Genomic DNA, 16,451 nt, shown 5'->3' with positions numbered 1-16,451 from the left:
GGTCTGGCACTGGGGGAGTTGGTAATGGGGGAGCAGCAGACCTCCACCTGTAGCCTCAGCCTCGTTCACTGCCCAGTCAGTGTGAAAGGCCTGATCTGCCGACTCAGCCTGTCTTTCTAGAGAAATGATCGCTCAACTCCCCTGGCTGAGCCCTCACCAACTCCCCCACCCCCAGCCCAACACCTCAGACCTGCTGACAAAGAAAAGGGCACCTCAGTGTCCAGGTGTCGCCCTCCCAGGAGGAAGGGTATTTTTAAAGAGCCAAGAAAAGAAACCAAAAGCAATGGATTCCCCCGGTGACATTTCTGGGCACAGTGAATGCTTTAATAAGCGTTGATGACTGGGTGCTTGCAGGTTTAGCCTAAAAGGTAAGGTTTGAATAAACAAAACACCAATCAGGGCATGTACCAACCTCCACGTTCATTTCAACGTTGTTGGTAATAGTAAAAAACTGGACACAACCAATATGTCCCTCACTAGGGGAAAGGATCAACTGTGGCAGATCCTATAAGAGCAGATCACATGGCAGTTTAAAGGAATGAACTAGATCTATGTGTCTCCAGCAACCTGGAGGCAAGGGGGGCTGAGTCAAGTGAACAAGGTGCAAAAGGAAATGTATAGCTTGATAGCGCTGGTGTAGATGTAAAATAGATAAAGCATTCATATATGCCAGCCATTTTCAACCGGTGTGTTGCAACACACGGGTGAGCTATAAGAATGCTTAAAACATGCAATACCTGACTATTTAGTCAGGAGCACTGACCTCTTTTCCCTTAGATGGTCAAATTAAGAAATGACGACAGCCAACACAAAAATAGCTGTCTGGTGCTAATGAATCAAAATCAGCAAAATACGTTTTTTTGGTGTGCTGCAAAATTTTAGTCATTAGTTTATGTGTGCCATAAGATGAAAAAAAAATTGCTGATATATACTGTTATATACATACATATGTAGCAAAAGGTTAATACCCAGGATTTAAGACTATGATTACCTCTGGGGAGAAGGGAATTTAGATGGAGATGGATCGTTGTATCTGTAATGCTTTTAAAAATATATCATTTTTAAAAACCTGAAATCTGGCATATACCCTGACTGAAGCATATCTTAATATTTTGTCAGATTTCAGATGTTTTTGAAAAATAAAAGGAGTGGCTCTTGGATTCCTGAGGGCAGCAGGTAGAAGGTGGAGTGTGGATGTCGGGGTGGAGGGGGGTGAGGTTGGGACCAGGGTCCGATGCAGGCTTTTCTTCTCTTGCCCACCTGAGTAATTTAAAGCTGACTGATCCAGCTGCGCCATGGACACGGGGCCTCTGGACACCTGCGTAAAGGAGGCGCTGTCATGCAGATGGGCCGGCTCGGGCCCAGTGGACTCGGCCATCCTGGTCTTGCTGCCAACATCGGAGGTGGACCTGGGCGGGCAGAGGGGCTACGTTAGCCGCTTCTGGACCATGGCTGGCTGGGCAGTCACCTTGGGGAACCCCAAATAACAAAGGGGGCCAACATGCCCAGACCAGTAACAGTCATCGTGGTGGCCCAAGCTGCAGACATTTTTATTTTTATTTTAAATATATTTTTATTGATTTCAGAGTAGAAGGGAGAGGGAGAGAAAGAAACATCAATGATGAGAGAGAATCATTGATCCGCTGCCTCCTGCATGCCCCACACTGGGGATCGAGCCCACAACCTGAGCATGTGCCCCGACTGGAAATCAAACCATGACCACCTGGTTCCTAGGTCAAAGGCTCAACCACTGAGCCATGCTGGCCGGGCGCTGGAGACATTATTAGATATTCAAGGTCAGTACCCCCTTGAGGGTGGCTCTTCTGTCTCTGGGGAGTTCAGTGCTTAATTTCTACATAAAATTAAACCAAGCAATTAGCACTGAGTATTAGCTGGGGATGGTCAACCTGGGAGGTGATGACATCATCGAGAGCCAATGAGAAGGCTCCATCTGAAGTGCAAGGGTGCTCCCCGCTCCTGACACCAGAATGGGTGAGTCAGAGGGCCCTGAGGACTAGTTACTGGCAGGAACAAGATGCCCAAGGCTCTGGGAAGCTCCAGGCACAGGAGCCGAGCACTCGGGCACTTCCTGGGCATTATGAATAGGAACACATTTTTTTTCTGTCCCAGGCAGGCAGAGAATCTGGCCCATTTCACACATCGTATTTCCACTAAGTGCTCAGAAAGTCGAGAGGGCAGCCTGGGCTCAGTGGCCTCTCCCATTGTCATGAGGGTTAGCCTCTCCCATTGTTATAAGTGTGCGTTAGCCATAGAGACGCCAGGCTGCCCTACAATTAACATGACAGGCAGGCAAAGGCAGCCACAGCAGGTGGCAGGCCGCCAGCCCTCAGGCCACCCGCTGAGCAGAGATGGAAACCTTTGGGTTTGTAGAGTGGGCGGTGACCTCCTATTTGGCAAGGATGGCAGACAGTGCGGAAGGACATGGGAGGAGACTGCTGGTTGACAGAAGAGATGAAATAGATGCTGGGCTTTGGCAAACGTACCACAAAGGGTGGATGTGGCGCTCCGCCCAGCCAGAACCCTGGGGAGTAACTGAGGGAGGGTGGCTGCTGGACGCTCAGCAGTGTGGGGTGGGTCTCCCTTTCTTTCTCAATCCCTCCCTCCTTCTCTGGCCTGTTCACTCCCCAGCCCTGGCCTCCCTCATACTGTTCCCAGCATCTGCGACTCCTTCAGAAAACCCTTCCCAGCAGAATGCCTGCACCATACATTTGGTCTCCTTTAAGGAATCCCAGAGCCTCTGAGAACAGTTAGGGTATTGCTCTCATTTTACAGGTAAGGAACCAGGGACCAGAGGGGTGAAGCAGTTTGCCTGGAGTTACACAGCAGATTACTGGCAAGTCAGATGGAACCCTGGTCTGCTGCTTCTCACCCGACTCTGAGTTCAGCTGGGGCCAAGGGGTGGGGTCTACACACAGCCCGGGATTCTAAACTGCTGGGATTGAGGGCAGGGTTGCTTCTGAGGGAAAGCCATTTTTCTTTACTGTTTTCACAAAATTCAAACCTGTGGTCCACAGATAGGGTATGACTAGTGTGTTAGGAGAGGCTAGGGTCGGAAGGCCAGGGCAATGGCCAGTACATACTCCTAGGACCAATTGTTTCCGGCCTTTGTGTTTCTTGTCTATTTTTATTAAAAACACATGCTGCCCTGACTGGTTTGGATTAGCGGTTAGAGTGTCAATCCACAGACTGAAGGGGGGTTCGATTCCCAATCAGGGGCATGTACCTGAGTTGCAAGTTCAATTCCTGGCTCCGGTTGGGGAGTGCAGGAGGCAACCAATCGATGTGTCTCTCTCGCATTGATGTTTCTTTCTTTCTCTCTCTCTCTCTCTCTCTCTCTCTCTCCCTCCCTTCCACTCTCTCTAAAAATCAATAGAAAAAACTATCCTTGTGGGAGGATAGAAAAGCAAAAAAACATGTACCTTTTATATCACAGAGCAAAGTGAATATGCCTCGAAGTGGACATATCTGAGTTCATGTGCTTTCAGCCTCTCCCTCTTGAGAGTCACGAGTTGGGGTGAGTGCTGAGACACGCTGCTCCCTGGCCTCTGGGACACCACCCCTAATAACAAAGGGGCTTTGGCTGTGCACACATGGCAGGAGGCAGCCAGCCGTGAGGCAGCTGCTGTGGTGGCCCCAGCTGGGGTAATTTTTACATGTTCGAGATCAGAGACGGAGCTTTCGGGGCATGGGGCAATGACACTGGGGTTCTTCAATTGTGGGTTCTCCAGGACTTTCTATTTACAATGACAGGAAAGTCGGTTAGGCCTCTATGGCCTCCACATCCTTCACAGTACTCAGGTGCCCCAGGCACATGGCGGTCTGTATGGGTGATGCCCCAGAATGGGGCACGGCATGAAGGAAATCTGTCAGGTTGGGGTATACAGGTCCAACTCCTTCCCAAATTTCTAAACAAAGCCAACACAGGAAAGCATTACCGCCTGAGAGAAGCGACCGCTACAGGGCCAGTCCGCGGAGGTACAGGCGGAGGCGGAGAGCCCATGACCATTTCAGGAAGCTGGGAGAACCTGTAGGCCTGTGAAAGAAACAAGCAAAAAGAGGGAGATCTGTTAAAACCCAGGGCCAACCAACGCACAGATTCTTTTTAAAATGGAAGCAAATGTCGGAGGGGTAGGCTTTTCTTCCTTCCTCAAACTCCCCCCTTAAGATATTCCTTAAGATGTTCCCCAGCCCCCTCTTCTATCTCATCTCCTATCACTGTCCCCTTTGCTTAGGCCACTGTGGTCACAGAGTCCTTCAATTGTTCTTTGCAAAGGTGCTCTTGGCAATTGTATACTCCCAGTTCTTTCCCGCCTGGGCTTTTGTACGTGTTGCTCCTTCTCCCTGGTGTGCTTTTAATGTTGCCTGTTTATTTATTATCTGCCACCAACCTAGACTGTAATGAGGGCAGGGACTTTGTTGCCAGCTAGCTCCTCGAGCCTGGAACAATGCCTGGTATATCAAAGACAATCCATAAATATTAGATGAACGAGCCAGTGATTGCATTTTACTTTCTCACTCATGGAAATGAGGTTTAATGGGGGAAAGCAATGGGCTTGGAATCAGGAGGTGTGGGTGGAGGGCCTAGTTTGCCAATGAATAGACTTTATGTCCCTACGCAAGACAGGTGATCTCTCTGGGCCTCAGTGTCCTCTTTTGAAATGGAGAAAAGACGCCTTGCTCAGACGGGTACTGCGAAAATCAGGCAAGTGAGTGTATGTGTGAAGTATTTTGCAGTCTATAAAGCACTATTCAAAGATAAATGACTGGAACTGTCACCAAAGTGAAGACTTTAATCAACACTTGAGGGAATAAGAGGACAACGTCAGTGACAGGATCAGAGAGCCAGGCCACAGCTTTCTTAGCAAGAACAAATCTAGAAATGCTCTCTGGGGAGACAGAGCTTAACTTGTGCTTCTCATTCATCTTTTTCCTTAGGTACCATGGCCTGCCAGATCTCTCCATGACCAGATGACAAGATTAAATTGAAGGCATCAGGACCAAAAGCAGCAGTAGAGGGAATCTTTTAAACAGAATGAGTCTCCTCCCTTCAGCATTATGGCAGATTGTATACTCACTAGGGCCAATCCACTAAATAACAACCTGATCCTGGATAAAACATACCTTTTAAGCACAGTGGCAATTGCAAGATGCAAGAGGCATCTCAAGGACTCCACTCCACCTTTCGTTTTTGCTTACTCCTCACTATTTCCAGCTCTGGTTTCAGCCCATGGTTCTATTTTAGTTTGCTGAGGTGTGTGTGTGTGTGTTGGGGCGGCTGGGGGGGGGGGGTACCCTGGTGAATTTGGCTCTTCACTTACCTGCACGATGACAGCGTGGGGACTTCCCTGAACCCTTAAGTTTTGCTGAGAATTTAAAAATCATTGTCCTGGATGTCCTTCCCGCTTTGCAATCCATTATTATCAATAAACCAACAAGGAAGGACATACCTTTTCCAAAAGAGAGAAAGGGGTTGATAGTCCCTCTTCTCTCTTCTGGCCGCTCACAACCAATAGAGGAGACAGGCAACCCATTTTTATCCCTGGTTCTTGGAAGGCTTGTTCTCTAGTCAATACAGTTTCCAGCCAAGAAAAAGCTTCCTATGTCCATGGCTGTCCTGTACCAGTTCACCAGGAGAATTGATGAAAAGTTCTGAACTTTGGACAAGTACTAAGGGAATTCCCTGCTTTGGAAAAAAGTATCCAGGTACACAGCAAGACCGTAGAAGAGATCAGAGCCGCCTTTGGGCTGTATCCTCTGGGCCTCAAACAGGCAACCTGGGTCCTGGGTCCTGCGTCCCACATAGCATCTTCCTATATCCCCTCTGTGCAAGTACCCCGTGGTTCAAAGTCCTCTAAGCTCTCATACTGGCTTCCCGTCTCATGTATTTGGAACCTGGCTCCCTGCTGGCTGCTTCGTGACTGGGATCCCATTGGAAGTTATTGCTCAAAACTGTTGCCTGGTTCCAAGTTTCATGATGTTGGCACAGGTTGCCCAGCTTGGTGACCAAGGACACCTTTTCTTGGAATCTCTGCCCTCTCCTAGGAAGGAGCTCAGAGATCCAGGACTCAAGGAAGCCTTTGTAAATAGGTCTTAGATCTTCGAGGTGGAAGGAGCCTGGGTATGACTAGAGTCAGACACCCTGGGACCGGAAGCTTGGTTGTAAAGTAGAGGGAAAGAAGGTGCACAGTCTGCTCCAAGTCTCAGTCCTGATGCCCCGGGGGGGTGGGGGGGGGGTAAGGGTCAAGGCCAACCCTTCTAGCAATCCCAGTAGAGCAGCGGTTCTCAACCTGTGGGTCGCAACCCCTTTGGGGGTCGAACGACCCTTTCACAGGGGTCACCTAAGACCATCGGAAAACACATATATAATTACATATTGTTTTGTGATTAATCACTATGCTTTAATTATGTTCAATTTGTAACAATGAAATTGGGGGTCACCACAACATGAGGAACTGTATTAAAGGGTCACGGCATTAGGAAGGTTGAGAACCACTGCAGTAGAGAATGAGTCCAGGTGAGACCCACCTGTGCTGGTCCCTCCTGTGCATGTGCATGTGCATGTGCATGTATCCAGGAAGAGGAATCTGGTCAAGAGCAACGTCAAGGGTAGCACTATAGGGGTAATAGTCAAAGGGGGCGGCCTGTGGCTAGAGGAACAGGTCAGAGGTCTCAGGTTTTTCCTTAGTTGGGGGAGGAGCACGGACAGGCCAACGCCAACCCACCCTCATTGGAGGCCCTTGTCCAGTTCAGAGTGGATGTGCCAATTTCCATACCTGTTGACAACACTGGGTTTCACCTCATGGTACCCCTTCCACTGCATTGTGCTGACCCTGAGAATACTGCGCCAGGCAGAACAGGTGTCCACCGAAAGCCACACGCAGCTATAAATAACTTTACACCCTGGTAGTTCCGTCAGCTCACCAAGAGCTACTGAGAGAATATCTGAGGCTTCCAAGGCCTTGGCAGTCATAGAAGGTTCAAGTGGAAAGAGAGCAGGAGACACTGAGACCACACCCCTTACCTTAACAGAAGGGATACTGAACCCCAGAGAAGTAAATTGTCTCGTCAAAATCACACAGCCAGTTCAGGGCACTGTCCTGCAATTCTGAGCTAAGGTGGCATGTACAGCGGCACGAGTTTGGAGTCAAAGATGGGCTTGAATCCTGCTTTGATCCTTACCAGCTGTTTGACCTTGAGCAACTTACCTTCTCATTAGGTGATGAAGGTACTAGTATAAAATCTCCATTTCTAAGGCTGTTTGAAAGACTCATTTCACATGTTATATAGTAGGTACTCGATAAGTGATATTCCCTTCCTTCTGAGACAGGATTTTTTAAAAAAATGTATTTTATTGTTTTTTTACAGAGAGGAAGGGAGAGGGATAGAGAGTTAGAAACATCAATGAGAGAGAAACATCGATCAGCTGCCTCCTGCACAGCCCCTATAGGGGATGTGCCCGCAACCAAGGTACATGCCCTTGACCGGAATCAAACCTGGGACTCTTCAGTCCACAGGCCGAAGCTCTAGCGTAGCCACTGAGCCAAACTGGTCAGGGCAGGATTTTTAAAAAATATATTTTTATTGATTTCAGAGAGGAAGGAAGAGGAACAGAGAGATAGAAACATCCATGATGACAGAGAATCATGGATTGGCTGCCTCCTGCAAGTCCCCCACTGGGGATCGAGCCCACAACCCGGTCATGTGCCCTTGACCGGAATCGAACCTGGGACCTTTCAGTTTGCAGGCCAACACTCTAGCCACTGAGCAAACCGGCTAAGGCTGAGACAGGATATTTTGATATAGTAATTGTAGCAACTAAACACACACACAATTCTTAAATCCAGGGCTCTTCCCCTGCCCCAAGCAGTGAGGGCATCCCACCTTCCTGCCCCAGGGAAGGCCACAGCCAATGAAGATGGTCTAAGAGCCAGTTCTTATTGGTATTTCAAAAGCCAGAGCTATTGAACTGCAAGAGTTTAGGATTCTATCAAAAATCTAAGCCCCAAAGTGCCCAAGGTCTAATGTTGATGCCCAAACAAGAGATTTGGAAGAAGTGAGGTACATTTAGACTACTCTGCCCCTAGATTAGGTAAACACCCTTCGGATAGATGAGAGGAGAGTTAGAAGGAAGCAAGAGAGCTTAGATGCTGATGGGTCTGATGAAGGGGCTGTGTGTCCTGCCTCGCTCTGGAGGGAGGGGCAGGGGAGGGGGAGGAGAGGACACAAATACCATAGCAATGTTTGGAATCTTAAAGACAAGGGACCTGTACCCACTTTTAGGAAAGCCCAGGAACCAGCAGCAGCACAGAATTCACAGAATTTCCCCACCTCCCCCAGAACTCATGAGCATGGGAGGAAGAAATGGAAAGGTCTGGAGAGAGCTTATTAGCAGGAGGACCAGGGCACAGCTGTGTTCTACCTGGACTTCTGCCTGGAGACTAGCGGAAACAAGGACTTCTCAGGGACATCAGCCAGAGCATGAGATGTGGACAAACTGGGGCCCGATACTGAAGCCTTCTCCCCACCCGCTCAGCATGGTTTGGAACCCCAACCCCAATAAGCTTAACCCAGGGATATGGAGGGAGACTGCCCCAATGGACAGTAAGCTTCTGGCATGTGGAGAAGATGACATAAAAATATCGAAGGTTATGTGTCTTACACACCTGAGTTTGTGGGCTGAAATAAGTATTCTCCGGACCTCCTCTCTCCCTCCTTCTCTCTTTCCACGGAGCCCTCCTGTGTAGACTAAGGGTTTTTATTCACGCGAATGATGTTTCTAAACTCAGAGGGGCATGCATTTGCCAGATGTTGGGTGCTCAGTTGGTTTTCAAAAGGAATTTCTCAAGGCAGTCCAAAGGCAAAGATCCCTTGCTCAGGCTGGCCTAGGAATGACAGTGACCCACCTTCAATGACTCCTGAGTTGGGACAATGCCCCATGAGAGCCACCCTGGGGAGGACCCTCTCCTGATGATCCAACTCCATCAAACCACCAATGACTTTGGTGTAACCAGAGGTGAAGGGAACTCAGTAACAACTGACATAGAATTTCCCACCTACCAGGACAGATGGGAACTCAGGACAGATTCACATTTGATTTGGAGAAACACGAGAAATGTAACATTTTTTGAACACAAGAAATGTTCTTTATATCTCACCATAAGCAAAGGTTTGGGAGGGGTCTTTTTATTTTGTTCTGTTTTTGAGGGGAGAGCAGGAAAAAAGAATGTACAATTCTCAATTTCATCCCAATAGACATGTCTTCCTTACAAGGGGCAATGAAAGGAATGGACAAAATCCCCTCAAACTGGGTACGCTTCCTTATGAGAAGATCACACTGAAGTTTTGGAGATTCGAGTTCTCATCGGAGCCTGGAAGGCTTCCCTATGACCGGCCTGGCCACAGGGTGGAAAGAGAGTGGGCCTTGAAGTTAGACAGCTCGAGGTCCTAACCCCAGTTCTTCCCTTTATAGCTGTGTAACCTTAGCCACTTTCTTTACTTCTCCAAGCCTCAGTTTCTTCATTGAGTAATACTACTGACCTCATAGGGTGGTTGTTCGATGATAATAAATAATGTCGACACAGCACTTAGCTCAGTGTCAGGTACACAGGGAGCTCAATAGATGGCAACTGCTATTATTATTATTATTATTATTATTAATCATTATTATTATTGTCATTTCCATCTGTAAAGCCTCTAGTAATTGTAGAGGGAGATGCCTTCACCTGCTACCTTTCATGGAAACCCCTTCTCAGACACCCACAGAAAGGCTGAGGGATGCTCTCCCTCCCCTTGGCACAGACCCATTACAGCTGCTAGCCAAATCTGATTGGTCATTAGGTGTCGAATCCAATTTCTTCAGAGACTTAAGGGGTAAAATATGGTCAAGAGTCTCCTAAAATGCAGGGCAGACATCCCTCGCAGCCAGCAGTCACCTTTCCCACGATATAAATGCCATCAGCGTGGCCCTGTGCATTTAAAACCACCAGCCTCCAATTATCCTCCGGCAGAGCGCAGAGCCCTTGCTTTTGGGAAGCTGAAAAGTAATCACCGTTATCCTTCTAAATTGCCATCTTTCCTATTGATTTCCTCATTACCATAGCGCAAGGGGGCTCCACAAGAACTTGGGTTAAGAACCATCATTTTGACTTGTAGGCTATTGTGCATTGTAGGCTATTTTCTCCTTTCATGAAAATAGGGGCCACATGTGCTGTTAGCAAAAAAAAAAAAAGAAAAAAAAAAGAAAAAGAAAAAGAAAACCCTAATAACAAAAGAACTGCCTTTGATATCCTATGGGTTGGATGGCCTCCCTCTCTGTTGTGTTATTTCTCAAGCCTTTTCCTTTTTTTTTTTTTCAGTGTTGTCATTTTTAAAGTATATCATGCTGATGTTTTTGCCCTCCTTGGCACAACTGCCAACCCCATATTATGACAAAGGGAACCATCTAAGTGTTTATATGTCCCACCATGAAATTTTTAGAAGATTTTGTTAAATCGAGCATAACAGATGTGGTCTGTGGCATCTTCTTGGCCGCCATTGGTTTTAAGGCTCATCCTGTTGATTAAGCTTTTCTCTCTGAAACCCAGATCTCTGCATGGACTCCCAGAATCTGGCCTCCAGCCAAAGGGGTCCCGCTGTTCTTGAGAATCATCTTTAGACATAAGTGCAGCTTCTCTGGAACTCTGAGTTGGGGCACTCAGAGCATGCGCTGAAAGGAATTTCACAGAATAGGAGGAGAAGACATCATCTCAGAACTGTCGGGGGAAAGGGATATAACTAGTAGGACCCACTGCAAAGGAGAGGATATTTTTTATATTAATGACTAGCATTTATCGAGTAATTCAATGTGCTAGGAACCATGTAAAGCACTTTAATTAATATCGGCAAATGACTACTGGATGCTGACTAGGTGCCGGGACTGTGCTAAGCACGGTACCTGGATTTCATCCTCCCTGCAGCCCTCTTGTCCTCACCACTTAATGACTGAGGAATCTGAGGCTCAGAGTTGTGGTCACTGGCTAAGGTCATTCAGCTGGAGAGGGCCATTCTACTCTGGACTGGGGGCGAAATCCTGGGACATGGAGCTCAGGAGGGATGAACCAATGAAACCGAAGTCAGTGTGAATCACTACAGAATGGGTACAGGTAACTTTTCTCAGGGGACAGACACTTAAGAGGTAGTATATACAGGGTGGGGCAAAAGTAAGTTTACAGTTGTTTGTATGAAAAGTAACACTATCATGAATAAATAATAGCACAAGAATTAAGTGAGTGTTTTGAGTACTCACAACCTTAAGCCTACTTACCCCCACCCTGTGTGTGATAAGATTAGTGTTTTCTAGATCTCAGTGAGGAGGTTCGTTCTTACCCCATAAAAGTGGGTACTAATTTAATGCTCAATTAGTAGAAAACTGTAATATGACTACCATGGGAAAATATATCAAGGTGACAGGTTTGTATGGTTGAGTGATAATTTTTTAAATTTTCTGAAGAAAGGATTGGGACCCTAGACGATGAGAGCTGGGCCAGTGGTGGCCCCAGAGTTGTGTCGCTCTTCCGGAAGGCAGCGCTTCTTGACCGTAGCCAGCAAGGTTCCCTGACAGCAGAGACGAAGTCGTATTCCTGAGATCTGGACATGGCCCTAAAGCCCTGTTTTAGCTTAAAAATTACATAAGAAATTTTGCATTACTCCACCCTTCTCTCAGAAAATGGGATGCAAAAAAGATGCCCCATGTTCATCCTGTTTCCTTTATTGACTATACTCTCTGGATTTGCATATTGCAGACTAAGAAAGATGACTTTGACACCTACCAGTTCTTCTGATAATGTCTCACTTTGTCCAACTTGGCTTTTACTAATGAAAAGACTCTGTGGACCAGCAAACAAGTATTCTGGCCCATCTGGCTTCTCCTTGCAGGTTTGTGAATTAATAATTGTTCTGAGCTTAATCAGCATGAGTCAGAGTCCCCGGATCTGACCACGCTGGAGCGAATGGACAAAACAGAAATTCTGTACCTGCAAAGATGATGACCTCACCCAAGCATAGCCTCAGAGGTTCAGTTTCAAATAAACTTTGGGCTCTCCTGCTAATGCTTAATCAACAGGGAAAGGTTAGGCTGGAGAATGACATGCTAGGAATGACATGCTAACATGTTTGATGGTTTCACAGGGCTCTACAAGTCCACAGGCTACAGAAAATGAGAAATGATATGAATGGCAATGTAACACAGCACGAGGCAAAAAAACAAGCTGGTTAAGAATATGGGCTCTGGCGCCATACTGCCTGGCCTTGGGCCCTGGCTCTTCCCCTTTCCGGCTGTGTGACTTGAGCAAACTGTAATCTCAGTTTCTTCATCTGTAAAAGAGGGATAAAACTAGTACCTGTGTCAGAGGCTTGTAGTATGAACTAAAGAAATGAGCGAACACACACATGACACCTAGATCAGGACCTCGCAACAGTGAAACCCAATAAATGTTAGCTTTTATTATGTAATTACATGTCACTATGACGATTTATAGAACTCTATTAATGAGCAATCCTTGGGGATAGGCCATGAAATATTACAAAGATGGAATCTATACATGTACAAGGCATCGTCTATTATGGTGTATGGCTTATAAAACTAAGTCTTTTTTTAAATAAAAAGATATGTGTAGATACTATGATAATGAACACAATGCAAACTAATTAAAATTGTTGTTTATTCACGGAAGCTTTGGTCATTGGGTGCTTTCTCAGCTACTGACGTGCAGTTACCAAATAATGAAATAAACATGACTGACACTTCTATAGCATTTACTGTGTGCCTGCATTCTTCTAGTATCTGGTATATATCAACTGGTTTACTCTTCACAATAACCCTAGGAAGTAGGTTATTTTCATTTGCTGATTTCATCTGTAGAGAACTTAAGTGACATCCCCAAGTGACAAAGCCAGTGAGTGGTAGAGCTGGGATTCAGAGGCCAGCCCCCTTCCTCCAGAGCGTCTGCTCTGAATCACCACGCTACACAGACCCCTAACATGCAGCTCTGCGATGCGTTTGGACATTTAAAATGGGTCCTCACACTTGGAAATGCAGGAAACCATCAGTGCAGGAAGAATGAGATCAGCCCTTCACAGGAGGGACAATAGCAAAGGAAGTTCTTCCCGAAGTGTATTACAGTTGGATATAAGGGCGGGTATGTCCAGAGGACTCCAAGGCTTAGGCCTGGACCATGGGTGGAGGACAGGGTGAGAGCCCAGCAAAGTCCCGTCTCCAAATTCCAAGGTGACTTATCACTAGACGCCCCCCCTCAGAGACCCCTGTTGGAACACCCGGGGCAGGTCTGACCTGATAATAGCCAGCGGGCAGGATGTCTGACTTACCGGCCGGGGCAGACTGTACTGGTACATTTCTGGGCGGTAGGTCGGCACCCACTGCACCCCAGCTCTGGGCCGCGTCATGGTCCCTGGGGCGCTGGTCACCACCTCCGAGTAGGGCAGGTGCTGTGTTGAGCCGTAGGCCTCCTGGTGCCGGCTTTGGCCCGCATGCCCCGCGGACGCTAGGCTGAAGGCCTCCTCCAGCAGCATGTGCATCTGCTGCCGGACTTCGTCGATGGAGGGCTGGGAGCTCAGCGTGGACGTCTCAGAGTGGCCCTTCACCTGCCGCGACCTGGCGTAGCCCCGCGGCTCGTTAACTCTGTCAATGTTGGTTTCCTCTATGATTTCAGGCTCAGTCTGTGGGATCAAACAAATGCCCACGGATTTGTTAGTTCACTTTCCTTTCCATTAATGCTGCCTGTAACGTGCTCTAAACTGTCCAGGTTGGACCGGTGATATCAGGCATGTGTGCCCTATCCAGGAATTCACATGATGGGTAGTCAGCTATCATTGCATCGGTAAGGCCACACTCAGCTATCCCTGTGCACTTCACTTATCCAGAGCTCGAGCAGTGCCACGGCTTTACTAATGAGCATAATGACCTTGAGAAATGGCTTTTCATTGATGACATGAATAGTATTTTCTAAAACCTTTTAGAGACATTCTCTGCCCCTATGCCTGTTAGGTACGAGAATCTAGAGTGTTCTGCAGTCTATACTCCAAGGCTTGGCACTCTAGCTTCTAGACTAACTCTCTAAATGTCCTTGGTCAAGCCATTGGTTATCAAATTGCTGGCTGCCTGATGCCAATTTCAGAAAGAATAATAAAACCTGCCTCTAGATCACCGATGTCAAGGTGTGCACACTGAATCAGAAGCTCTGGGGGCAGAACACAGCATCTGTACCTTAACAAACCCACCCAGAGATCCTGATGCCTGGTGAAGTTTGAGATGCAGGATCTAGAATGTTCTCCTGCCTTTCTCCAGGGAACCTTTCATTTAGGGAGTAGCCATGGTATCTACATGGGCAGAGAGCTAGGACTTTATCAGCTTCCAGAACAGGCTGCATGGACTATCTTGTGTTTGCCTGTCAATGAATGCTTATTTTTATGGTTGATTTTTAATGGTTGATTTTTATTTAATGGTTGATTTTTTTACAGAGAGAGAAGGGAGGGAGGAAGAGACAGACAGACATCAATTTTTGTTGTTCCACTTATTTATGCATTCATTGGTTGATTCTTATATGTGCCCTGACTGGGGATTGAACCCGCAACCTTGGTGTTTTGGAATGACTTTAATCAACTGAGCTACTCGGCCTGGATCGTGGGTGGAGGCTGTTAATGAATGCTCATTTAACAAGTCTTCATTTGTGGCAGGTTTTGGTCTGAGACTGGCTTTTGTGACCACCTAATGGTGAGGCTGTGGGAGGGTAGTTAATCCACAACCATTCCAAGTGTGCCTGTGGATACCATTGTGGATGATCATAGGATAGCTTATGAAAAGTCCTAAATTGGGAAAGAGGTTTAGCATCTGAGAAAGAGAAAAGTGGACTGTTATGGGCTGAACTGTGTCCCCCCCCAAATTCATATGGTGAAGTCCTAAACACCAGCACCTTAGAATGTGACTGTATTGGGAGACAGGGTCTTCACAGAGGTAACTAAGTTAAAATGAGGTCATCTGTATGGCCTAATTCAGTATGATCTCTAAGAGGAAATTCGGACACAGACATATGAAGAGGGAAGGCAGTGTAAAAACAGGGAGATCACGGCCATCCATAGGCCAAGGAGAGAGGCCTAGAACACACCTTCCCTCACGGCCCTCAGGAGGAACCAATCTGCCAGCAAAACATTGACTTGATTTCAGACTCCCAGCCTCCAGAACTGTGAGAAAATAGGTTTCAGTTGTTTTCGTTGTCAGGTTTGTATTACTCTGGTACAGCAGCCTGAGTTGATGAACACATGGACCATGTGGCTGAAGCCCTGGCTGTCAGGAGATGGGGCTGGAGAGGCAGGCAGGGACCCAATTACAGACCGTCTTAAAAGCCATGGCCAGAAGGTTCATCTGTTTTCAAAGGGCAGTGGAAATCTCTTGAAGAATTTTGAGCAGAGGAGAAATGTGATTGAAATTCATGGGAGGTCAGTGAGAAGACTCTTACAGTAATCCAGGCAAGAAGAGATGGCAGGGTCTTGGGTGAGATGGACACGGACAAAGATTTGGGTGAGTTCACAATATACTTTGGAAGAGTGTTGACATGATTCAGTAGATGAGGTTAGATGAGGTGTGGGGATGAAGTAAAAAAAGGAATGAAGGCTGAGACCCTTTATTGAGAACAGGTATCTTGCTACAATGGGTCTCCTAATGTTCTCTGAGCTCCCCAAGCACAGGTCTTCCTCTGGGCCTTTCCACTTGCAGTTCCCTCTGCCAGGAATGTTTTTCCCCCCGAGGGTCAGCCTGGCTGGCTCCCCCCTTATAGGTCTCTGCTCAAAAGTTATTTCCCCAGAGAGCCCTACCCTGGCCGACCTGTGAAGAGCACTTCCTGTTACTTTCTACCGCCTTGCCTTGCCTTATGCTCCTCCATGGCATTTCTGACATTGCAGAATACAGCAATGTGTCCACATGTTTATTATCTGTCCCCTTAATATAAATTCCATGAAGACAGGGATTTTGTCATGTTTCCTGTTGTATCTCAGAATGGCAAATACCTGGAATTTAAGAAATCAGCCGATCAATGGTTCTCTCTCATCATTGGTGCTTCTATCTCTCTCTCCCTCTCTGAAATCAGTAAAAATATTTGTAAAAAATACAGCCTGGAGAATTTCTGCTCAAAAGTCTTCAATAGTAAAAGACGTTTATATGTGTCTAAAATGAATGAGACAATTTTATTTAAAACTAGAAGCCTGGTGCATGAATTCGTGCACCAGTGGGGTTCCTCGGCCTGGCCTGTGGGATCTCACTGAAACCAGCTCTCCAACATCCCCCAAGGGGTCCCAGATTGCCAGAGGGTGTAGGCCAGGACGAGAGATCCCACCAGTGCATGATATGGGCTGGGGAGGGATGCAGGAGGTTGGCCAGCTGG

General features: G+C 47.1%; 1 protein-coding gene across 2 annotated transcripts in view; it reads right to left on the bottom strand.

Moving 5' to 3' along the window:
- The window catches only part of KIAA1549L (KIAA1549-like ortholog), a 175,523-nt gene that overhangs the window by 5,109 nt on the left and 153,963 nt on the right, over positions 1-16,451 (bottom strand). For both annotated transcript variants that reach the window (XM_014538162.1, XM_014538163.1), the window contains exons 18-20: positions 13,384-13,734; positions 3,957-4,054; positions 1,261-1,409 (exon numbers count right to left, since the gene is read on the bottom strand). In XM_014538162.1, coding sequence (XP_014393648.1) covers positions 1,261-1,409; positions 3,957-4,054; positions 13,384-13,734 — 598 coding nt within the window. The remainder of the gene's footprint in view (positions 1-1,260; positions 1,410-3,956; positions 4,055-13,383; positions 13,735-16,451) is intronic.

Source organism: Myotis brandtii, unplaced genomic scaffold (assembly GCF_000412655.1).
Source record: "Myotis brandtii unplaced genomic scaffold, ASM41265v1 scaffold187, whole genome shotgun sequence".
NCBI lineage: Eukaryota > Metazoa > Chordata > Mammalia > Chiroptera > Vespertilionidae > Myotis > Myotis brandtii.
This window is presented reverse-complemented; position numbering and strand designations above follow the sequence as displayed.